A 25,303-nucleotide genomic window follows, 5' to 3' on the forward strand; every position below is an offset into this window, starting at 1 on the left:
TGTAAGTTTGATTAGGTCCCATTTGTTTATTTTTGTTTTTATTTTTTATTTTTTTCTCTATTGCCTTGGGAGACTGACCTAAGAAAACACTGGTACAATTTATGTCACAGAATGTTTTGCTATTGATCTCTTCTAGGAGTTTTATGGTGTCATGTCTTATGTTTAAGTCTTTAAGCCATTTTGAGTTTATTTTTGTGTATGGTGAGAGAGTGTGTTCTAACTACATTGATTGACATGCAGGTGTCCAGCTTTCCCAGCACCACTTGCTGAAGAGACTGTCTTTTTCCCGTTGTATATTCCTGCTTCCTTTGTCAAAGATTAATTGACCATGGGTGTGTTGGTTTGTTTCTGGGCTCTCTACTCGGTTCCATTGATCCATATGTCTGTTTTTGTGCCAGTACCATGCTGTCTTGATTACTTTAGCTTTGTAGTATTGTCCGAAGTCTGGGAGGGTTATGCCTCCTGTTTTGTTCTTTTTCTTCAGGATTGCTTTGGTAATTCTGGGTCTTTTATGGTTCCATATAAATTTTGGATTATTTGTTCTAGTTCTGTGAAAAACATCATGGGTAATTTGATAGGGATTGCATTAAATCTATAGATTGCTTTGGGTAGTATGTTCATGTTAACCATATTACTTCTCCCAATCCAAGAGCATGGGATATCTTTCCGTTTATTTGAATCATCTTCAACTTCCTTTATTAATGTTTTATAGTTCTCAGCATATAAGTCTTTCACCTCCTTGAACAGGTTTACTCCTAGGTATTTTATTTTTGGGGGTGCAATTTTAAAAGGTATTGTTTTTTTACATTCCCTTTTTGATATTTCATTGTTAGTGTAAAGAAATGCAACCAATTTCTGTATGTTAGTCTTGTATCCTGCTACCTTGCTGAATTCTTTATCAATTCTACTAGTTTTTGTGTGGAGTCTTTAGGGTTTTCTATATATAGTATCATGTCATCTGCATATAATGACAATTTTACCTCTTCCTTTCCAATCTGGATACCTTTTATTTATTTTTGTCTTGTCTGATTACTATGGCTAGGACTTCCAATACTATGTTGAATAGAAAAGGTGAGAGTGATCATCATTGTCTTGTTCCAGATTTTAGCAGGAAGGCTTTCAGCTTTTCACCATTGAGTATTATATTGGCTGTGGGATTGTCAAAAACAGCTTTTATTATGTTGAGGTATGTTCCCTCTATATCCACTTTGGTAAGAGTTTTTATCATGAATGGATATTGGATTTTCAGACAAAATAGACTTTAAATCAAAAAAAGTTACAAGAGAAAAAAAGACATTCTATAGTAATAAAAGGCTCTATACAGCAAGAAGATATAATAATTATAAACATTTTCACATGTACTAACAGAGCAGCAAACTATATGAAGCAAAAGCTGACAGAATTGATGGTAGAAATAGACAGTTCTACAATAATAGCTGAAGACTTCAGTACCGCACTTCCAGTAATGGATAGAACAACCAGACAGACGATAAGTAAGGAAACAGAGTACTTAAGACAATAAACCAACTAGATATAACAGACACCTACAGAACACTCTACCCAAGAACAATAGCATACACGTTTTCCCCAAGTGCACATGTACATTTTCTAGGATAAACCATATATTAGGCCACCAATTAAGTCTCAATCGATTAAAAAGCTAGATATCATAAAAAGTATCTTCCCCAATCACAATAGGATAAAATCAGAAATCAGTAACAGAAAAAAAAATCACAAACTTGTAGAAATGAAACCACACTTTGAAACAAGCAATGGATCAAAGAAATAAGGGAAATTAGAAAATGCTTGCAGATGAATGAAAATGAAAATTCAACACACCAAAACTTATGAGATGCTGTGAAAGCAGTGCTGAGGGGAAATTTACAGTCTCAAATGCTTATGTTAAAAATCAAAATAAATCTCAAATCAACAACCTACCTTTACAACTTAAGAAACTAGAAAATGAAGAACAAACTGAATCCAAAACTATCAAAAGAAATGAAATAATAAAGATTAGAGCAGAGATAAAGAAAAGGGAGCTTAGAGAAACAGTAGAGAAAATCAATGAATCCAAAACAGGTTCTTCAAAAACACTAAAAAAATTAACAATGTTTTAGCTAGATGGACTAAGAAAAAAAGAGAAAACTAAATCAGAAATGATAGTGGGGACACTACTACCAATTCTATAGAAATAAAAGGAATAATAAGCGGGTACTGTGAAAAATTGTACACCAACAAATTGGATAACCTAGATGAAATGGACAAATTCCTAGAAACATGAAACTTACCAAGACTAAATCATGAAGGAACAGAAAATCCAAATAGACCTATAACTAGCAAGGAGATTGAATCAGTAAACAAAAATCTTCTAATAAAGAAAAACTCGGAATCTGATGGCTTCAACTGGTGAATATTACAAAACATTTAAAGAAAACTTATGTCAATCCTACTCAAGATTTTCCTACTAGAGAATGGACTTGAGGATATGGGGAGGGGGAAGGGTAAGCTGTGACAAAGTGAGAGAGTGGCATGGACACATATACACTACCAAACATAAAATAGATAGCTAGTGGGAAGCAGCCGCATAGCACAGGGAGATCAGCTCGGTGGCTTGTGACCACCTAGAGGGGTGGGATAGGGAGGGTGTGAGGGAGGGAGACGCAAGAGGGAAGAGATATGGGAACATATGTATAACTGATTCACTTTGTTATAAAGCAGAAACTAACACATCATTGTAAAGCAATTATACTCCAATAAAGATGTTAAAAAAATTTTTTTTTCCCAAAAACTTGAAGAGAAAGCACCACATCCTAACCTATCCTACAAGTTCTGATACCAAAGTCAGAGAAAGATTTTGAAAGGAAAACAAAACAAAGTAAAACAAAAACCTTCCCATCCAATATCCCTTATGAACATGGATATAGAAACCCTCAACAAAATACCATGAAATTGAATTCAGCAGCATTTTAAAAGGATTCTATAACATAACCAAATGAGATTAATTCCTGGAATGAATGATTCAAAATATGAAAATATATCAATGTGTTACTCCACAATAACAGAATAAAGGGGAAAAAAAACCACGCATGATTATCTCCAACGATACAGAAAATGTATCTGGGAAATTTGAACACCCTTTCATGATTAAAAACTCTCATAGGAATAGAAGGAAACTGACTCAATATAATAAAAGCTATATATGAAAAACCAACAGTAACACCATACTCAAGGACAAAAAACTGAAAGCTTTTCCTCCAAGATTTGGAGTAAGATGAGACTTCCCACCTGAAACTATGAAACTCCTAGAAGGAAACATACTCGGTAAACTCTTTGATATTGGTCTTAGCAGTATCTTTCTAGATATTCCCAGGTTAGGGAAACAAAAGCAAAAATAAACAAGTTGGACTACATTAAACTAAAAAGCTTCTGCACAGCAAGGTAAATCATGAATAAAATGAAGGGACAACCTACTGAAAGAAAGAAAATATTTGCAAATCATACATCTGATAGGGGTTAATATCCAAAATCTATAAAGGCTCATGCACCTCAATAGCAAAAAACAACAACAAAAACAAACAAAAAAACAATTCGATTAAAAAATGGACAGAAGATCTGAATATATTTTTCCAAAGAAGACATATAGATGGCTAATAAGTACATGAAAAGGTGCTCAATATCTCTAACCAGGGAGATGCAAATCAAAACCACAATGGGATATCACCTCACACTTGTTAGAATGCCTATTACAAGAAGACAAGAGGTAACAAGTGTTGGGCAGGATGTGGAGAAAAGGGAACCCTTGTGCACTGTTGGTGGAGATGTAAATTGTTGCAGCCGCTATGGAATACAGTATGAAGATTCCTCAAAAAATCGATAATAGAACTACCAGCAATACCACTTCTGGGTATTTATCCAAAGAAAACAAAAACACTAACTTGAAAACATATATGCATCCCTTTGTTCATTGCAGCATTATTTACAATAGCCAAGATGTGGAAAAAACCTAAGTGTCTATTGATAGATGAATGGATAAAGAAAATGTGATATATATATAAGATGTATATTTTTATATTTATAAACATATAAATAAATATATACATATTTACCATATATAAAAATATTTATATATTTATCACACACACACATATATATAATGAAATATTATTCAGCCATAAAAAGGAATGAAATCTTGCCATTTGTGACTATATGGATGAACCTCGAGGGTATTATGTTAAGGAAAATATTAAGTGCAATAAATCAGACAGCTCACAGATACAGGGAACATATTGGTGGTTGCCAGAGGTGGGAGGTGAAGGGTGGGCAAAGTGGATAAAGGAGGTCAAAGGTCCAAACTTTCATTTATGAAATAAACAAGTTATGGGAATGTAATATACAGCATGGTGACTATAGTTAATAATATTGTATTGTATATTTGATAGTAGCTAAGGGAGTGGATTTTAAAAGTTGTCATCCCCCACATCCCAGTTTTTTGTAACGTTGTATTGTGATGAAAGTTAATTAGATTTATTGTTGTGATCATTTTGCAATATATACAAATATCAAAATCATTATCTTGTACACCAGAAACTAAGCTAAAGTTGGGACTTCCCTGGAGGTCTAGTGGTTAAGACTCTGCGCTTCCAATGCAGGGGGCACACGTTCAATCCCTGGTCGGGGAACTAAGATCCCGCATGCCACGTGGCATGGCGCAAAAAAAAAAGAAAGAAACTAAGCTAATGTTGTATGTCAACTATACCTGAATGAAAAAAAAAATCCTTAAAACATCACTTAAAAAAAAGACCCCCTACAAATTTACAGTTATCAAAACAGTGTGGTAGTGGCATAAGGCCAGTCATATAGAGCAATCATTTAGAATAGTAGAGCCTAGAAATAAACCTTTGTACATGAATGGCCAAATGATTTTTGACAAAGACGTGAAGACCATTCAATGGGGAAAGGACAGTGTTTTCAACAAACGGTGCTGAGAAAACTGGATGTCCACAGGCAAAAGAATGAAGTTGGAGCCTTTAATTAACCCTGTTAAAAAAATTAATTCAAAATGGATCAAAGACCTAAATGTAAGACCTAAAGTGATCTATCTCTTAGAAGAAAACATAATACAAAAGTTTTGCAAGATTGGCAGTTATTTCTTGGATATGATACAAAAGGCACAGGTACTAAAAGAAAAAAAGGACAAATTTGAATTCATGAAAATTTAGAAATTTTTTTCATCAACAGAAACAATCATCAGGGTGAACAGGCAATCCACAGAATGGAAAAAATATCTGTAAATCATGTATCTGATAAGGGAATATTATTCACAATATATGGAGAATTCCTAAACATCCACAACCAAAAACCAAACATTAATAATGGCCAAAGGAGGGACTTCCCTGGTGGTCCAGCATTTAAGACTCTGTGCTCCCAATGCAGGAGGCCTGGGTTCGATCCCTGGTCAGGGAACTAGAGCCCACAAGCCACAACTAAAGATCCTGTGTGCCGCAACTAAGACCCGGTGCAGCCAAATAAATAAATAATAAAATAATGGCCAAAGGACGTGAGTAGACATTTCTCCAAAGTAGATACAGAAGTGGCAAATAAGCACATGAAAAAATGTACAGTGTCACTAATCATTAAGGAAATGCAAACAGAAGTATAAGGAGATACCACTTAACACCTATTAGGATGGCTACTATTAAAAAATCAGACAATAACTGGGAGTTCCCTGGTGGTCTAGTGGTTATGATTCAGCGTTTTCACTGCTGTGGCCCAGTTTCAATCCCTGGTCAGGGAATTGAGATCCTACAAGCCGTGTGGTGTGGCCAAAAACAAAAACAAAAACAGACTATAACAAACTTTGGCAAGAATATGGAGAAATTGTAACCCTTGTACACTTTTGGTGCACAATGTAAATGTAAATGAATGTACAGCCCCTGTATATGTATAGCTTGAATGTAAAAAGGTACAGTCATTGTGGAAAACAGTAGGCCAGTTCATAAAAAAAATTAAAAATAGAATTATCATTTGGTCCAGCATTTCTACTTCTGGGTATATACCCAAAAGGATTGAAAACAAGGTCTCAAAGAGATATTTGTACACTCATATATATAGCAGTACTATTCACAATAGCTAAAACATGGAAGCTACCCGTCTCCATCAATTGATGAATGGATAAGCAAAATGTATATACATACAGTGGAATATTATTCAGCCTTAAAAAGGAAAGAAATTCTGACATATGCTACAAGAGGGATGAACCTTGAGGACCTCATGTTAGGTGAAAGAGGTCAATAAAACAAGGCAAATACTGTATGATTCTACTTATATGAGGTACTTAAAGTACTCATAGTCATAGGGACAGAAAGTAGAATGGTGGTTGCCAGGAATGGAGAGTTATAGTTTAATGGGTATAGAGTTACAGTTATACAAAGTGAAAAGACCTATACAGGATGAAAAGCACTCCTAAATGCTTACTCAGCACTTGTTTGCTCTGTGTTTACATATAATTCTGACAAGCTTTATTTCTATTCTCTTGAGTACAGATTAACTGAGCAGATGACCACAGAGACTCTTATTATGTTGCTTGACCAGTATCTACCAGGTCTCACTTAATCCCTATAGGCTCTTTGTCCTATACCAGTATACTTAGTTCGGTTTTTGGGTTTTTTTGCTGTGTTGTTAGTTTTACTGCACACCAAATGAAAATGCACGTGGGTAGATTGTTGCTAAATACAGTCACAATGACACCAGCAAGACGGGATAGTTGACAACCTGATGGGAAGAAATGAAAGAGAATAACCATAAAATTATATAGATATTAGACATCAAAAAGAACTGACACCTTGATAATATCTAGTCTGGGGCTATTGGCCCTACACATCTTATAACCCTGAGAGCAGCACTGTCTTTATGCTAGCACATTAAGTAATAATTTTATGATCGTGTCAATAGATCCTCAAGAAAGGAGTTAAATTATATCCAGTTTATTCTTTCTAAGAAAGTAGAGGAGTATACAAAGCATTTTACTAGCTTTTCAAACAAGCTGATGTGATTTGGCACTTGAGGGGTAGGGGTAAGCTTTTGTTATAATGATGATTCCTAAGTGCCTGCTCCCTGCCAGGCAACGTGCCAGATGTTTAATATAAATTGTCATTAGTCCTGCTGGGCAATGAGCCTGCAACATGACCAGGCAGGTATCTTCCAGGTTTGGGGAAGGCAGATTCATTCTGCTGTGGCTTAGGCAATTGGTTTTATTTTGAGAATGAAACACTTACAGATTGCTTTCCTCTTAAGAAGGTAGAGGAGTGTGTATTGATTTTACTTAATTTATCTAATTGAGCTGATACAGTCAGATAAGCTTTTGTTATATAATAATAGACACCACTCTTAAGTACCTCCTTCATGCCAAGCAACGTGTCTGGTGTTTAACATAAAATATTTTAACATAAAATATTGTTACTCCCCATTTTACATGTTGAGAAACTGTGGCTCAGAGAGATTGTTATCTGCTCAAGGACATAAGTGAGTCACAAAGGCATGACCCAAATTCAGTTGTTTAATACCCCAAAGCCTTACTCTTCCCAATCCCAGGAGACTCCAGTTATAGAGGAATTCCCCTCATGTGCACGGTATGGTTCGCCAACAGAGCCCATAAAGGAGTTGTCTGTGTAAGGAACTTCTCGTACAGTGGGAAGGTTCCTGTTTCTATCCCTCTTCTCCATGGAACACTGTTCTTACTCAGGGAGAGGAGAGCCATTCTGGATGGCTCTGAACCAAGGGAGAATTTTAGTCATCTCAGAGGAACCCACCCAGAGTAATTCCTTGGTGTTACCTGCTGAGCCTGTCCACCCCTCAGAGTGACCAGCCTGGCCCTGGTTTACCACACACAGCATTTTCCCTGGCAGCTGAAGTCACCCTAGAAATGGCCTCTGGATTTGGGAAGGAAACTCTCCTGGTACCTGCTACAAAGAAGGTCCCTGTGTGGTTGGGAGGAGCGCCCCAAGGGCAAGTCAACTCAGCTCTGTAGGAAAGTTAGGCCCTCTCATTTTCCAAGAATGACAAGCCAGGAAAACTCCACAGACACGATATCCCTTCCTTCATTCTGCCATGAATGTCTTTCTGCTTCCTTGTCTAACTTAAAATCTGCTGAAGTTGTCTCCCTGGTTCTAGGCTCTTAATGGCAGTTGCAAGGCTAGAGCTGCCTGTAGTTGGGGATTTCCCTTCCCCTGGTCGGTTGGCCATGATAATATGCCTTCAGGTTAGGCTCTGGTTAAGTGGTGTCTCCTGAGGGCAGGCCTTTGTAGGAACAAACTGTTTTGGTGTATTTCAAAACGGTTCTTTTCCCCTCCTTCTCTGGATGCACAGGGGATTTTTCTGTTACCTATTGTGAGAACCAAGTGCAGCTTGTAGAGGCAAATCCCACCAGGGTATATTTCTCTCCTATGTACTGTGAGAACCTGTTGAGCATCAGGACTTAAAATTCACACAATTGTAGGGGACCCCTTATGACTGGGTGCCCCTGGAGTTTTTAACTCTCAGAGTTGTCCACGCTGTGTCTCCAGCAGTTCTTCAGTTACAGTTCAGGTTTTTCTACCATAGCATTGGCTCCAGCACTTGTTCCCACTGAGGTTTCCCCTTGTGATCTCTGCTCCAGTAAGCCATCACCCACTGCCTGTCTCCCCAGTCTTGGGGGCAAAGGTTTGCTTTCTGTTCCCTCTCTTAAGGATCCTAGACAAGTTGTTTCTTTTCCAGTCTCTTCAGCTTTTTACTTGTTATGACAAAGTGGTGACTTCCAAGTTCTTTACACGCAGAACCCAGTCCAATGAATTTTCATTTGAAATTCTCCTGTTAATTGGACGGCTCTGAACTTCCCCTAGTCTGAGAAGAATGAATTATTGTAGCTGCTGTTGCTACTGCTGCTGAGGTTGTTACTGTTGTGATTTTGCTGTTGTTGAGTCTATTTCATACACAAATTGTACAGAATTAAAGGAGTAAGCCTTTAGGTGTAACACTTTTAAATGCATGGAAACTCACAGAATTCTCAACCAATGTATATGAGGTGACAGATGTTCACTAAAATTATTGTGATAATCATTTCATGACATGTAAGTCAAATCATTATGCTGGACACCATACACTTCAACAGAGCTGTATGTTAATTATATTTCAATAAAACTGGAAAAAATTTGAAAAAAACCCCAGAATTTCAACCAGATACGGGTCCCTGGCACACTCTGATAAATCATCTTCTAAAAACTTTTCAATAAAAAAGCACAAGATACTCAGCTGAAAAAACAACGAAATAATGCTACTCATAGCAACATGGATGGACCTAGAGGTTATCATACTAAGTGAAGTAAGTTAAAAAGAGAAAGACAAATACCATATGATATCACTTATACGTGGAATCTAAAATATGACACAAGTGAACCTATCTATGAAACAGAAACAGACTCACAGACAAAGAGAACAGACTTGTGGTTGCCAAGGGGGAGGTGGAGTGGGGATGGGATGGATTGGGAGTTTGGGATTAGTAGATACAAACTATTATATACAGAATGGATAAACAACAAGGTCCTACTGTATAGCACATGGAACTATATTCAATATCCTGATAAACCAATAACAGAAAAGAATATGCCAAAGAATGTATTAATATGTATAACTGAATAACTGTGCTATACAGTAGAAATTAACACAACATTGTAAATCAACTATACTTCAATTAAAATAAATTTTTTAAAAAGATGTATATATAGTGGAAAATTACTCACCTATAAAAAAGAATGAAATAATGCCATTTGCAGTCACATGGATGGACCTATAGATTATTCAATTACCTGAGATAAACCATAATGGAAAAGAAAATTTAAAAGAATATGTACATATATATATATATATATATATATACACACACACACATATATATATATATATATATATATATATATATATATATAAAACTGAATCACTGCTGCACAGAATAAATGAACACAGCATTGTAAATCAACTATACCTCAACTGAAAAAAGTTTTGAAACAAAGCACAGGAATCTAAGCTAAAAGTATGGAAATAAACACTGCAGTTAGAGTTTGTCAGAATGTTGTAAAAAATGTTTTTTCCAAACTAGATTGTTTCCACCTTTTAAACATTTTAAACTTTAAAACCTGATTTCCAGGTTGAAAAGTTATGAGGGACCTCCCTGGTGGCGCAGTGGTTAAGAATACGCCTGCCAATGCAGGGGACACAGGTTCAAGCCCTGGTCCGGGAAGATCCCACACGCCGTGGAGCAACTAAGACCATGCGCCACACTACTGAGCCTGCACTCTAGAGCCCATGAGCCACAACTACTGAGCCCGCGTACAACAACTACTGAAGTCTGTGTGCCTAGAGCCCGTGCTCCGCAACAACAGAAGCCACTGCAATTAGAAGCCCGCGCACGGCAAGGAAGAGTAGCCACACTCGCCACAACTAGAGAAAGCCCACGCGCAGCAACGAAGACCCAATGCAACCAAAAATAAATAAATAAATTTATTTTAAAAAAAAGGTAATGAAATAAGACTGTACGATCAAGTGCCAAATAATCAGGTAACTATTTTTAAATCAGTATTTTCCTTGGCGAATTTCTCAAGTTCAATTTCTGTTAAGTGCTTCAGTTAAAAGAAGTCTCAGGTAGGGCTGGATGCAACATAAGCAAGGTGCACATGGTAAGGTCTAAACTTTGAATTCACTTGGTAAATCAGGGACGGGCTCAGAGGAGAATGGTTTTGTATCTCACACTAGGAGACTCTAGACTTCTGAAAGAACCCTAGGGTTAACCTTCCTTTCCCTGTCTTGTTCCTGGAAACTTCCATGGGGTAACCAACTCGGCGTGTCAAATAACATGAGAGGAGTGTTTCAAATGTTTGAGCTCACAATTTCGAAATCCTATTGAAAAGCTGCGCTACCTAGCTAGGTCCGGATTCTCTGCTGGCTGGGATTAGATTAGAGTCCTATAACAGCGGTGAGACTGGCTGGTAAATCTGCCACAGTAAATTATTTTCCATTATTTAACAAACATTGGGTGAGTGCCACCTGGTGTGCAACACATGCTGCTAAGTGCCAAAGATTTTTTTTTTTTTTTACCTTGCCCCCAGCTCAGCACCAGGACTCATTAGAAATTCAGAGTACCTGATGGATGAGTTCATGTCAGTCCCTCCCTATCTTGAGAGACTGACTTTTCAAGAAAAGCGGAAATTGCTGGAGGCCACGTTAGCACCCTCTGGGTACAGACCCTGTATCCTGCCTCACACCGCTAGCCCTTTGTAGCCACCAAAGATTTCAGAAGGGGGAATGAATGTAGGCTTTAAAGGTTGAAGGCACACGTGGCAGCCAGGGGTAGAGTTCTGAGCCCACAAAGTGACGTGGTTACAAATTCGGCTTCTAAAGTAGTCCTTTCTTAACCATTTTGTCATCACCATTGCACTGGTGAAAGCAATGGTTCTCTCAATAGGAAAAGGCAATTCCCCGGCACACGTACTTACAAATGATTTCAGAAGATTGATACGTCAGAAACCTCAGGTCTTGGAAGTCATGTCGGCAAAAGTGTTTTGCACCTGAGTTTTAAAGCCTCGCCTACAGTCTTAAGTGGCAGAGCCCAATTTACATGCCGCACAGTATCTGCCTTGCCGCGTTCGCCAATTTAGTCTTGCTGCTGAGTTCCTAACCCCGGTCTGGGTCTCAGCCCCCGATTTCTGCCTCCAGACTCCAAGGTGCACTGAACCCGCGATCCGCCATCCTGAATCCTTCCCTTGCACATCTTGCCTTTCCCGGCTCTGCGCCCAAGCGCACTTGCGCGCTTCCAACCGGTTATTCCATTCCCCGGATCCCCCACCGCCCTGCCTGAGGAGAGCCAGTTTCAGATATCCAGTTCCGCTGCCCCAAGGTTTTATTCCCTTGCAACGGTGCCACCGCTGCGGTTAAGAAGCAGAAAATTGGAATAAGGGCCTCTTGGAAGTTAGGTGTCCTGAGCCCGGAGACCACCAACCTGCAAGGGGAAGAGATGTGCCGCGAGGCAGCCGCCGTGTCGAACAAAACACTGAAGCTTCTTGACACTGAGGTCTGGGGCGTGGACCTGTGGCTCGGGTCACTCGTGGCTCGTTTCGGCTAGTTTCGGTTCCGCCTGAGAAAACCAGCTACCTGGGGTCCGTGTTTTATTCCACCGCCCCGCGATGCCGCCGCAGTGCTTGCCGCGCTGGAGGGTCTGTACAGGCTGCTTGGATCTTGCGCTATGTGCTCAGACCCAGCGATACTGCGGACAGTGAGAAGCTTCGTTTTCTGCATTCTATCTGCTGAGGACAGCAAGTCAGCACCTCAGACCTTCCTGGAAGGCTTAGAGCAGGAGCTCCGACAGAGAGATCCAGAAACGTGCTGGGCAGGGTGTAGGCGGGTCGAGGTGCTGGGTAATCGGGCTTTACAGAGCACACTTACTGAGAGTCGGTGCAGGTTTCGTGCACGCAGGTCCTAACCATGCCGCTCTGAGCATACTTAGGGTGGGACTGTGAGCATCACCTGGAGGCCCCCGAGCGCCAGTGTCATTTTGTGAGTGCCTGTGCTTTGGGAGTGCGCACATGTCTGGAGAACGTACTGAGTTTGTGTGTGTGTAAGAGTATGACTGAAGTGAGAGCGAGGATTGCACTCCGCTGGACTCTTTAGCACCATCAAGCTTGGCGGGCTTTCTAGCAGAGGACTGAATTGCAGTAGACGTGGGTGCAGGGCTGGAATCACAGGTCACTGGAACATCTTGGCAAACAGCAGCCGGAAGCAAGGGGCAGCTGGGCAAATGGTTGGAGAAGGAGGCTGAACTTTAGGTGATGAATGGCGGGGGAGGAGGCGTGGGGCTAGAGGTCCGCTTGGAAGCTTTTAGCCTTGCACTTCCCTGCTCAGGCCCAGCAGGGCATCCAGCCCCTCCTTAACCCACGTGATGGACCAACCAGCATGACTCCAGGCAGCTGCACTGGGTGCCGATTGGGAAGATGGGTTGCGATCCCACGGAATCCCCTATGAACTTCCCTGGTAAGCACTTCTAGATCCCCACCTGGGCAGAGAACAGGTACATACTTACTACTGAAAACATTCCTTCAAGATGAGAATATGATCCCCATTTCAAAGATAGGTATACTGAGGCACTAGAAGTTACTAGCCCACGATGTTTCCACCTGGAAAAGGCACAGCGGCAACAGAGTTCCAGTGTGACAAAGTTCTTGATCCCCTGTGTCTGATACCCACAAGCCCTGCCCTCCTGTGCGTGATTCCAGCTGCCTGAAACAGACCCCCTCCTTGGGCACAGAATCATCAACTCTACTGTGCATTAACCCTCGAAGCTGCACTTGCATGGAGGTCTGCGGTCAGACCTAGGGGAGACAGGGTTCCTTGTAATGCTGGACTCTGCCCGACAAGATCGCACAGGTGGGGATGGAGTGGGACACGTGCGTGTTCAAAACCCGCGAAACCGAACAGCTGAAGTTAACCATGACGTCAACCTGTCCTCAAATTCCTACTCACTTTTTGTGTGTTTTTCGTTGGTCCTCACCAACCCCCCCCACGTCCCCCTCCCGCCCCCGCCATCAATGACCTCAATGCAAATACAAGTGGGGTGGTCCTTCTGGATGCTCCAGGTTCTGGACGCAAGTGATGACACAATCCTTCTGGGGCTCAGATCCTTCCCCTCATTGGTTGCCCAGAGCTCCTGGACCACCCCAGACCCAGAGCAGCAGGAATAAGAGCAGCTGCTGGTTTTGGGAGGCATCAGACGCACTGCCCAGCTCGAGTGTCACTGCCACTTCTGCCACAGTGCCGTCGCCTGAAGCCAAAGCTACTGCCACTGCTCCCTCCTCTGCTCCAAGCCACCTGGTTCCTGCTGCCAGGTAAGCCCGGAGATTCCCGCTTAGCTGGGATTCTGTTTTTCTCTCTCTCCCCTCTCTTCCTTCTCTCTCTCCATTACTTTTTCTTAGCTGATCTCTTCCAGTCTCAAAATGCTCTTTCCACTTCTGTCTAGGTCATTTCACACAACCTGTATTTCTCTGCAATGCATCCCAGGCTCCTTCCACAGGTAACACTGGATGGTCTCAGTTCACGCACTCCCTGCTTCACTCTCCCAGCGCTGAGGCGGGCTCCAGTTTCCTTTCCCGCAGCACACGTGCTTAGGTCAGTTTGGGATGCTGGAGCTCCCCTGGCACTGCAAGCAGATCTGGACGCAGAAAGAGTTTTGTGCAGATGGTGCTCTCACGGATCACGTCTTGTGCCTAGTGGACCGCGGGAAATGCTTCGGAACCTGGGCCAGCAAAAGCGGGTGGCAAATAGGTGCAGTGACTGAGGGGCAGGCAGCCATTAAACGCAAGCCCCCGTTGCGGGTTCTGGGAACTTTTTTCCCAGTTTAAGTCCTGGGTCCCAATTTGAGACCCTTCCAGCTTGATTCTTACAGGGTACTCTTTACCAAAGTGTGGAGCAGCTGAGCAGTAGAATGTGGTTCTTCAGTTTCTCAGGGATTCCAACTGCAGAAATTTGTCCTCGGTAATGCCCTCCCCCCTCCATGTATGTGCAAAAGCCCGGCACCAGGAGGACAGCTCTGGGTTGCACAGTGGGAAAAGCTGTGGTGACAGGTACTCGGACTCTGTCCTCCAGGAGTCCTGGGCAACAGGTTGTATGTGAGAGTGAGTGGAGTGATGGGGTGGGGGCTATGGACCAAGACCTCCTCACCCAGTTGTCCCCCTAGGTTTCTTTGCTAAACCAAGTATGCTGCGGCCTTACTGGATCTTCCAACAGTCCACTTGGCTGAGCAGGAAACGATGGTGAATCGGAGTGACATGACTAGCATGAAACCAGGATGCCAGGGAGTTAGGGGCAGAGGCAGGAGCAGAGCCTGGGTCTGTGGGCTCATGGAATTTGTTATTGCTCCAAGTGCTGATGTTATTCTTCCCTTGCAGAGAGTCATCATGGGCTTCTGGAAGTTCCCCCCCTTCCTGGTCCTCAGCATCCTGGTCTTGTACCAGGCAGGCATGCTCCACTCAGCACCATTCAGGTGAGACAGCCCTGCCAGGAGCGCTCCCACCTGCCTCTGTCCCTGGATCATAAAATTCTATGTTCTCAGTTGTGCTGTGCTGAATCTGGCTCTTGGTGGGGTTGTGGGTGGGGGTGGTGGTAATGTATGAATGTAAACGTGTATATAAGCTTATCATAAACTGTTTATGAGACAAAGATGTGTAGCACACAGTGTACAAACACACATAAGATATACAGTACTCGTTATTGTAAATTTCATATAACATTGCTTTTTACCAAATATTCGTATCTTTAGCAAACCTATTCACTAATTTAACCACAATTTGAGAAATAGATTGCATCCTATCTGCTAACTACTTTGCCAATAAATTTGTTATTAAATCTGATGTTACCTATACATCTAATTTCTCACCCTCACTCAAATTACATTAAAGTGAAATGATTTTCAGATTCAAACTATCATTATCATTTAATTTTTAATAATGGCTGTATTTAATACTAAGCTCATAAAATTCCTGAAAATCTAACCATCAGCTTTCACAAGCCTATATGATCCACTTGGAGCAAACCATTTCTTTTAGGTCACACCAGAGCCTAAATCCTGGTGAAGCAGCATTTTTGGATGGACACTGGCCTCATGCCCTGTCCATTGAGAGTTGGGGCAGCCACATCCTCAGGGGAAGTTGCAGAAACCAGGAAACCTGGCTGCTTATCCTGGGGAAGGGGTAGTCAGGGGCTCAAAGCCTGTATTGGGCTTGCTTCCCCTCCCCAGGTCGGCTTTTGATAGTCGTTTTGATCCTGCTACACTCAATGAGGAGGAATTGCGCCTCCTACTGGCTGCAATGGTGAACGACTATGAGCAGATGAGGGCCCGTGAGCTGGAGAAGGAGCAGAAGACAGAGGGCTCCAGGTGAGGCTCCCTGCCCCACCCAGCACAGGGCATCCGCTCCCTCCTTCATGCCCAGGAAGGCATATCCCAGAGCCACCTTTGGGTTTTCCGACACCCCTGGAAATGTGTATGGGGAGTGATTGTGGCATTTTCCCTAATGGCCTATGATTTTCTGCTGTGATGACCGTTTCTAGCAGAAATACTTAAGGTTTATTGGTGCCTCTGTGAGCAGTAATTTTCCATGATGATCCTGTGGGGCAGCACCTGCACTCAAGCTCTCACTAACAGGCCTTTTCTTTTTCTCCATCCTGCAAATCAGCATCACTGCCCAGAAGAGAGCCTGCAACACTGCAACCTGCATGACCCATCGGCTGGCAGGCTTGCTGAGCAGATCTGGGAGCATGGTGAAGAGCAACTTGTTGCCCACCAAGATGGGCTTCAAAATCTTTGGTGGGCGTCGCAGGAACTTTTGGATCTGAGCAGCGAAATGATTCTAGGAAGAAGGTGACCGCCCTTTGTACTGTCAGGTGGGAGGATAAATGACTGGGTATTGCAGGGGTGCAGTCCACACTCTAACCCTCCGTGGGTTCATATGGGTGAAAAATCCACAAGGGAAGGCACCCACACCAGTGTCTGGAGAAAGAACATAGAGTCCCAACAGCTGAAACCCCTAGAACTTGGATTCATTTCTCTCTGTTTTTCCAGTTTCTCCCTGTGCCACTGAGATCCTCCAGGAAATATAGATCCTATTTATTTAAAACACAGTTCCCTGGGTTATAACTGTGATTATCCTAGCATTTGAGTTTGAAAGGTAATTACCCTATCCTTTTGGAGCATACCCTACAGTGTCATATACATCTGAATTCAGAGTATAGACTTGGGTTCAAATCCTGTGTCTGTCCTCTACTAATTATACGACATGGGCTAGACCCTCTCTGAGCCTCAGCTTCCACATCTAACTTGAAGGCAACAATAGTATCATCAATGTAAAAAGTAATTGGGATAATACATGACAAGACCCTCTTAACTAGTAAGTAATAGCTGTTACTTTTTTTTCTCCTAGGTCCCTATGAAGCTGAACTCTACTTCTTTTAATTTGCAATGAAAGCAACTTACAAAAAAAATAGCCTGGAAGACACCCATGTATGCATGCTTCTTGACATTGAAACCACTCTTTTTTTTTTGTTTGAAATAAACTAAATGCAGAATAAAATCAATGCGGCTACCTACTGTGCATCTTTTTTTATCAATATATTTGACTCTGTATTCAATAAATATGACACATATCTCACTGGCTTATCTGGTAGCAAATCTGGACCCTGTCAGCCAACCTGTTGGCTGCTCTGCTAAACCTCAGGGGTACATGAAATCGCTGCCTTGTGGGTGTCTGGAGATGCCTAGTAATGCTGAGCCTCAATGGAACTCTCTCTTTAAAGAAATGTTCTCATTTGTGCACTTCACCAAGATAAAAAATGTATTTTCAATACACTTAAAAGGAGTGTTGCTGCTATTTATGCTGTTTTTCCCATGAGAACGTCAGGGATCTGTGACACTTTGTTGACCAGGCTGGCTCAAATGAAGCAATGATACCATGTTTGGGGTGGGCCCTCAGTATCCTGTATCCTCAGTGTCTAGTGAAACACCTTTACTGGAATTAGAACCCTGTGCATCTCAAAGAGACATTCACATTTATTTTCAGAGAGTGCCCTGGTCCCCAGCCCCAAAAGTTATCTGTTCTCTTCTCCTTGACTCAGGTTTGCCCTTACCCATCCCTGCCTTTCCTCCCAACAGCACCCCTTCATACACCCCATAGCCTGAAAAGCCCGTTAGAACAACGGCTCACAGTTTGAAAGGGGATCACACACTGGCAGACCTGGAAAGATAATCAGATGCCATCTAATCCAACTTTTTACTCTCTGTTGTGCAGAGAAGAAAAGTGTGTTGCTCAGGTCCTGCAATAAGTTTAACAGAGACATTCCTATATTTAACAAATAATCATTGAGTGTCTGCTATATGCTTGACCCTATTTGAGCTCCAGGACCAGAGCAATGAACAGGACAGAAAAAACCCCTGCATTCATGGAGCTTATATTCTAACTGGGGGAGACTGAGGTGATACATGCTGTAGAATCGGAGATGCTTAGTATGAGAAGGAATCTGGGATATCATAGGATGTAAAGGCTTATTCGATACAGGAATTTCACAGCATCAACATCCTTGGCATCTGTTGGAATTGCCGGTGACCAACTGCTGACTATAACTTCCAAGGTTACTGGGCAGCCAGTTTTACTGGTGGACAGTCAGTTAAGTGGGATTCTTTAATTGGAAAAGTCATCCCCTTCTACTCACTGACTTTATTATTTCCTCAGAAGCACACAGAATTATGACCCTTGCTTCCATTCAGTCTGTACTCAACACAGTAGCCCAACCTTAGTTGCAAAGGTAGATCAGACCATATCTCCCTTAGGTACAGAATACTCCACTGAGTCCCCATCTCACAGAGTAAACACCTGGGGCATTGCAATAGCTTACAAGGTCCAAGTTCATCTTCCCTTCCTCTCCTCTCACCACCTCACACTGGCCTTCTTACTACCCCTCATTCTGTAACCACCAGCACCCACCCCCTCAAGTGTTTGCACCTGCTGGTACCTCTCTGCAGAATGCTCTTATCCCATGGCCCCATCTCCTCCAGATATTTATTCAAATATCACCTACCCTGGCTGACCTTTCTGATACTGTCCCTCACCTGCCAACCCACCCTAACCCTTCTTTGCTTTTTTCTTTTTACCTCTTTGCTACTTACTACCTACTATCATAGCACATATTTTAGTTAATTTATCATGTGTATCCCATCCTATGTAAACAATGTTAAGTTCCACATAGATAGGAATATGGCTATTTAGTTCATTGCTGAATCCCCTACACACTGAACAGTATGCCTGGCACAAGGCAGCATTCAGTAAATATTTACTAAATGAGGAGTTAAGTCTTCTCTTTTGTGTTTGTAGTCAACTCTCTGGTTCCCTCTGGGTCTGAGATACTACATGTTCTGAGCCATATCATGTCTCTGCTCTCTTGCAAAATAACCCATCGCTTGTTTCACTCCCAGCTTCCTCAGGGTCTTTGCACTTATTTATTTTTAATTATTTTTTTGCTTAAAATGCTGTTCCCCAAAAGTCTGCATGCCTGATTCCCTCCCTTCCTTTAGAACTCTGATGAACCACCTCAGAGAAGACTTTCCTGACCACCATATACAAAAGTACATTCCTTCTCAGATAACTCTCTATCACCTGATTATTCAGCTTAATTTTTTATTCATAGAGCTTACCACTATCTAAAATATTATATATTTATTATTTTTTCTTTTTTTGTCTATGTCCTTCCACCAGCATGTAACTCTATGAGGGAAGTTACATGTATCCTTGGCTGTATCCCTGGAACTTAGAAAATTCCATAGAACATGATAGGTGCTCAATAAATATTTGTTGAGTTAATAAGTAAATAATGAAACTATGTAATGCTCGGATTTCGTTCTCTGAGTTCATCTGTAACCACTGACATGTTTACAAGATATAAAGATTGCATATTTAAAATAGTCTATAGTTTTTGTTTTGATTTTCACTGTGACTCAAAAGTTATATAAAAGAGTATTTTAAAATTTAGAATAACTTTTAAAACTATGCTTCACTTATTCAGTTCCAGGTTTTGCACTGAGGTTTGAGAAAGTAGTATCTATTAACTTTTGACTTGGGAAATTAATTGAGATTTTTCTATGAGGTTTATTATATGATACTTTCCCATAAATGATTAAGAGATTAAAAAAGATTAAAAGCAGTCTTCCAGGTCAAGTCACCTCCGTGCTACAGGAAAATAAGCTAGGCCCTTTATTTTCCAAGAATGAGAGGCCAGGAAAACCCCACGGACACGATATCCCATTCCTTCTTTCTGCCATAAAGGCCTTTCTCATTCCTTGCCTAACCTAAAAATCCACTGATGTTGTGTCCTTGGTTCTAGGCTCTAATGGCAGTTGGCAGTCCCACCAAGGGATCAGGGAATCATACATCAAAGCTCCAGAAGCCTGACGCCTAAATAATGATCACATGTCTCTTGGGAGCACGGGCACATTAGAAAGTTTCTCCAAGTTCGAGCAGTGAAAAGTCCCGGGGCTCACGTGCATCTTCCATGTGTTAACAATTCCCTATTGCCTGCCCAACCTGCATGCATCATTAAATACTGGATACAGGTTAAAAAAAATAAAGTGGGTTTTTTCAGGTGGGCTTTAATACAGTCCTCACTTAATTAAAAGCCTTGTTGTTTGGTTATTGTCAACGGGATCTAGTAGAAGTATCTAAGGGATGGGGCTCAAAGTTCAAGCACCAACTTCAGGATTTAACTGCATCCTAACCAATAACCTGTCAAGGCCTGGAGTTATGTGATGCAAAGCAGTCCGTTTCCCACCTCTACTGGAGTTTCACCAAATGTGACAACAGTTCGCTCAATAGCCCCCCTTGCTCTGTATCACATATGAACAGGAATATTGAAGAACACAAACTGGAAGTTGCTAGAGGAGGAACATCTGATACTTGAGATTTCAATGCAGCCAGCCATACAGGTCGTAGATTCAGGGAGGCACCATCCTCAAGAAGAGGGACAGAGGATGTCACCTGATATAAAGAGTGGTCTCCTCACCCCCTGCCCCACACCCCACTAGATGCACTCTCTTTTCAGGCACTCTGTTACTTCCCCTCTATTTAGCCACTTTCTGGCTCTGGCCCACTTGCTCTGGGTGACTTCCTCAGTGCTCCAGCCCACAGCAGCCTCTTCCTCCAAGCCCCAGCATTCACTGTCCTTGCCAGTCAGCCCAACATTTACTTATTATGGTAGGTACAGTAAGGACCCCCGCCCCCAGACATCCACGTCCTAATCATTGGAAACGCAAATTTGCTACTTTACACGGCAAAAGAGACTTTAAAGATGCGATTAAATTGAGGACTTGCAGATGGGGAGACTAGCCTGGATTATCCAGGTGAGCCCAATAAAATCACAACGCTCCTTCCAAGTAGAAGAGCGAAGCAGAGGTTGGAGTGAGGTGATGTGAGAAGGACTCAAGTCGTTATTACTGGTTCTGAAAATGGAGGAAGGGGCCATGAACCAAGGAACATGGGTGGCCACTAGAAACAGGAAACGGGAAGGAAATGGAATCTCCTCTAGAACTTCCAGAACGGACACAAGCCTGCCAAGATTTTAGAACAGTGAGAGCCATGTTGGACGTGGGACTTCTAGCCACAGAAGTGTAAGTTGATAAATTTGTATTGTTTTACGCCACTAAAGTAGTGATAATTTGCTATGGCAGCAATAGGAAAACAATGCTTATTCTCTTTTATTGTTCTTTATTTGTATTTATTTATTTTTAAATTGAAGTATAGTTGATTTACAATGTTGTGTTAGTTTCAGGTGTACAGCAAAGTGATTCAATTATACATATATATATATATATATGTTATTTTTTTCAGATTTTTCCCTTATAGGTTATTATAAAATATTGAGGATAGTTCCCTGTGCTATACAGTGGGTCCTTGTTGGTTAATTATTTCATTTGTGTGAGTCTTACCTCCCTAAGAGACCATAATCATTCTTAGGAAATTGGTCTTATTCATTTCTTCTTTCTTTTTCAGGCTCGATTAGATACATGCTTTAGACTATAGGTGAAATCACCAAGCAGACCCATTACAAAGCATCTGCTGACAACTTGGAGAAAGCATGGCATCCATGCAAGGACTAGGAGTCAGTTGTAGATCCATTTTCATGACAAAGAGAAAAATATCGTGCTGCCAGTCCAGGCAGCAAGCTTTCTTTCCCCTCTCAGAGGGCACTATTACATCCTTCAGTGTCAGGGATACAAGGGCAAGGTATCTGTCCCCCTCTTCCTCCTATCTGTTTTTAAAATCCTCCCCTCCTCATATTGAGCAGCTGGTAGTGGGAGGAGCCTTTTCTAACTGCATCACTTAACTAGAATGACTTTCCTTACTCCTTCATGTTGACCCCTTCAGCTGTTCTTTCAGTGGACATGGTACCTTCCAGGGCAAATGGAGGAAGCCAAATAGTGAGTATCTTGGTGTTAAATAAAGATACTGTTAAAGACAGCATAAAGTTTACAGCAAATTTGTAGAATGTCAGAATTAGAAAGAAACTTCAAAACCTCTCAATCCAAGAGATTTGTTTGACAAATGTGGAAATCGAGGTCCAAACGATTTTCTCAAAGTCACATCATTTAGGGTTACAGGTAGGAATTAGAACCTTATCTCCTGAATCCCAGCACTCTTCCTCTTCCCCCTTCCTCCAATGCATCCACTGGCAAAACAAAACACTCTACTGAAACAACCACAATTTCAGATAAGGTGAAACAATGCATAATACCAACTTAAGAAGTTATTATAATTAATTCTAAGAAGTTATTAGAATTTTGTTTCTTTGAACTTTGAGGCATTTAAAATTGTTATTTTATGAATTTTGTTATGGGTCTGATTTGGTTTTATTTTTTAGCAATTTACTTAAGTGGCAGCACTGACATTTTCCTGCTGCAAAGTTGTCAATCTCCCAAATGTTGGTACAGAAACTGTAAATAATTCATGCCTAGTACTACAAATCACATTAGCCCTGAAGCAGGAAGACATGCTTATGTCCTCCTCTGACTCAACGTCATGGCCAGAGGACCAGACCTCTTACCTGATGTTGCAGCAGATTAACCATGTTCCAGCATCTCAGAGCCTCAATGGCACCTTGAAAATACAATCAAGTCAAGCCAAATTCTCTTGTTATTTCCTCACCTATAAAACAAAGATAATGATATCCATCTTATTAAAGTGTTGAGAGTATAAGAGAGAACATATACATAGTGCTTGACACACAGCTGGACCTCAATTGTTCATAGTTTTAATATTAATAACTTTTTGCTTTGTTCTATTTCAATATGATTTTTATATAATTTTCATACTCACAGTACATGCAACATTTTTCAGACAATTTTATCTCTAGCATAATTAAACATTGATGTTCCCCTCCTCCAATGTTGCACAGATCCACCTGCATAGATCACTGATGGAAAGCTTGGGCTTCTCCCCTTCTTTACACAGTACAAACAATTAAAAAAAATCACTTTATGTTTTTAGTGCAGTCTTAGATTCACAGCAAAATTGGGAGGAAGGTACAGAGATTTCCCACATACCTCCTGTGCCCACACATGCACAGCCTCCCCCATTATTAACATCCCCCACCTGAGTGGTACATTTGTTACCAGTAGCTTTCTGTGAATGATTTTTAGTTTAAATCCATTGTGGTCTGAGAGCAAAGACTGTATGATTTCTTTTCTCTTAAATTTGTTAAGGTTTGTTGTGTGGCCCAGAGTGTGATCTATCTTGGTGAACATTCCATGTGAGCTGGAGAAAACTGTGTGTTCTGCTATTGTGAAAGTAGTCTATAGAGGTTGGTTATATACAGTTGATTGATGTTGTTGCCTAGTTCAACTATGTCCTTACTGATTTTTCTTGTTTTTTTAATTAGATTATTTTTAACATCTTTTTAAAAAATTAATTAATTTAATTTTTTTAACACCTTTATTGGAGTATAATTGCTTTACAATGGTGTGTTAGTTTCTGCTTTATAACAAAGTGAATCAGTTATACATATACATATATCTCCATATCTCTTCCCTCTTATGTCTCCCTCCCTCCGACCCTCCCTATCCCACCCCTCTAGGTGGTCACAAAGCACCGAGCTGATCTCCCTGTGCTATGTGGCTGCTTCCCACTAGCTATCTATTTTACATTTGGTAGTGTATATATGTCCATGCCACTCTCTCACTTTGTCCCAGCTTACCCTTCCCCCCTCCCTGTGTCCTCAAGTCCATTCTCTAGTAGGTCTGCGTCTTTATTCCCGTCTTGCCCCTAGGTTCTTCATGACCTTTTTATTTCTTTTTTTTTTAGATTCCATATATATGTGTTAGTATACGGTATTTGTTTTTCTCTTTCTGACTTACTTCATGTTGTATGACAGACTCTAGGTCCATCCACCTCACTACAAATAACTCAATTTCATTTCTTTTTATGGCTGAGTAATATTCCATTGTATATATGTGCCACATCTTCTTTATCCGTTCATCTGTCGATGGACACTTAGGCTGCTTCCATGTCCTGGCTATTGTAAATAGAGCTGCAATGAACATTGTGGTACATGACTCTTTTTGAATTATGGTTTTCTCAGGGTATATGCCCAGTAGTGGGATTGCTGGGTCGTATGGTAGTTTTATTTTTAGATTTTTAAGGAACCTCCATACTGTTCTCCATAGTGGCTGTATCAATTTACATTCCCACCAACAGTGCAAGAGGGTTCACTTTTCTCCACACCCTCTCCAGCATTTATTGTTTGTAGATTTTTTTGATGATGGCCATTCTGACCAGTGTGAGATGATATCTCACTGTAGTTTTGATTTGCATTTCTCTAATGATTAATGATGTTGAGTATTCTTTCATGTATTTGTTGGCAATCTGTATATCTTCCTTGGAGAACTGTCTATTCAGGTCTTCGGCCCATTTTTGGATTAGGTTGTTTGCTTTTTTGATCTTGAGCTGCATGAGCTGTTTGTAAATTTTGGAGATTAATCCTTTGTCAGTTGCTTCATTTGCAAATATTTTCTCCCATTCTGAGGGTTGTCTTTTCATCTTGTTTATGGTTTCCTTTGCTGTGCAAAAGCTTTTAAGTTTCATTAGGTTCCATTTTTAAATTTTTGTTATTTCCATTTGTCTAGGAGGTGGGTCAAAAAGGATCTTGCTGTGTTCTCCAAGAGTTCTGCTTATGTTTTCCTCTAAGAGTTTTATAGTGTCTGGCCTTACATTTAGGACTTTAATCCATTTTGAGTTTATTTTTGTGTAGGGTGTTAGGGAGTGTTCTAATTTCATTCTTTCACATGTAGCTGTCCAGTTTTCCCAGCACCACTTGTTGAAGAGGCTGTCTTTTCTCCACTGTATATTCTTGCCTCCTTTATCAAAGATAAGGTGACCATATGTGTGTGGGCTTACCTCTGGGCTTTCTATCCTGTCCCATTGATCTATATTTCTGTTTTTGTGCCAGTACCATACTGTCTTGATTACTGTAGCATTGTAGTATAGTCTGAAGTCTGGGAGCCTGATTCCTCCAGGTCCGTTTTTCTTTCTCAAGATTGCTTTGGCTATTTGGGGGTCTTTTGTGTTTCCATACAAATTGTGAAATTTTTTGTTCTAGTTCTGTGAAAAATGCCATTGGTAATTTGATAGGGATTGCATTGAATCTGTAGATTGCTTTGGGTAGTATAGTCATTTTCACAATGGTGATTCTTCCAATC

At 41.0% G+C, this 25,303-nt stretch overlaps 1 protein-coding gene across 3 annotated transcripts; it reads left to right on the forward strand.

Moving 5' to 3' along the window:
- Positions 1–13,281: 13,281 nt before the first annotated feature.
- LOC309667508 (calcitonin receptor-stimulating peptide 1) lies at positions 13,282–24,695 on the forward strand. Of its 3 annotated transcripts, none has more exons than XM_082476056.1 (4): positions 13,282–15,058; positions 15,812–15,949; positions 16,248–16,432; positions 16,992–24,695. In XM_082476056.1, the coding sequence occupies exons 1-3, from the start codon at positions 14,826–14,828 to the stop codon at positions 16,405–16,407; spliced, it is 531 nt and encodes a 176-aa protein (XP_082332182.1). In that variant the 5' UTR covers positions 13,282–14,825; the 3' UTR covers positions 16,408–16,432; positions 16,992–24,695. The 3 variants fall into 3 exon arrangements, with proteins under 3 accessions (XP_082332182.1, XP_082332183.1, XP_082332181.1); XM_082476057.1 differs by having other exon boundaries at positions 13,282–13,904; positions 14,964–15,058; positions 16,248–24,695; XM_082476055.1 differs by having other exon boundaries at positions 16,248–24,695.
- The last annotated feature ends 608 nt before the right edge of the window (positions 24,696–25,303 follow it).

This window comes from Balaenoptera physalus (genome assembly GCF_965194825.1).
Source record: "Balaenoptera physalus genome assembly, chromosome: 10".
Classification (NCBI taxonomy): Eukaryota; Metazoa; Chordata; class Mammalia; order Artiodactyla; family Balaenopteridae; genus Balaenoptera; species Balaenoptera physalus.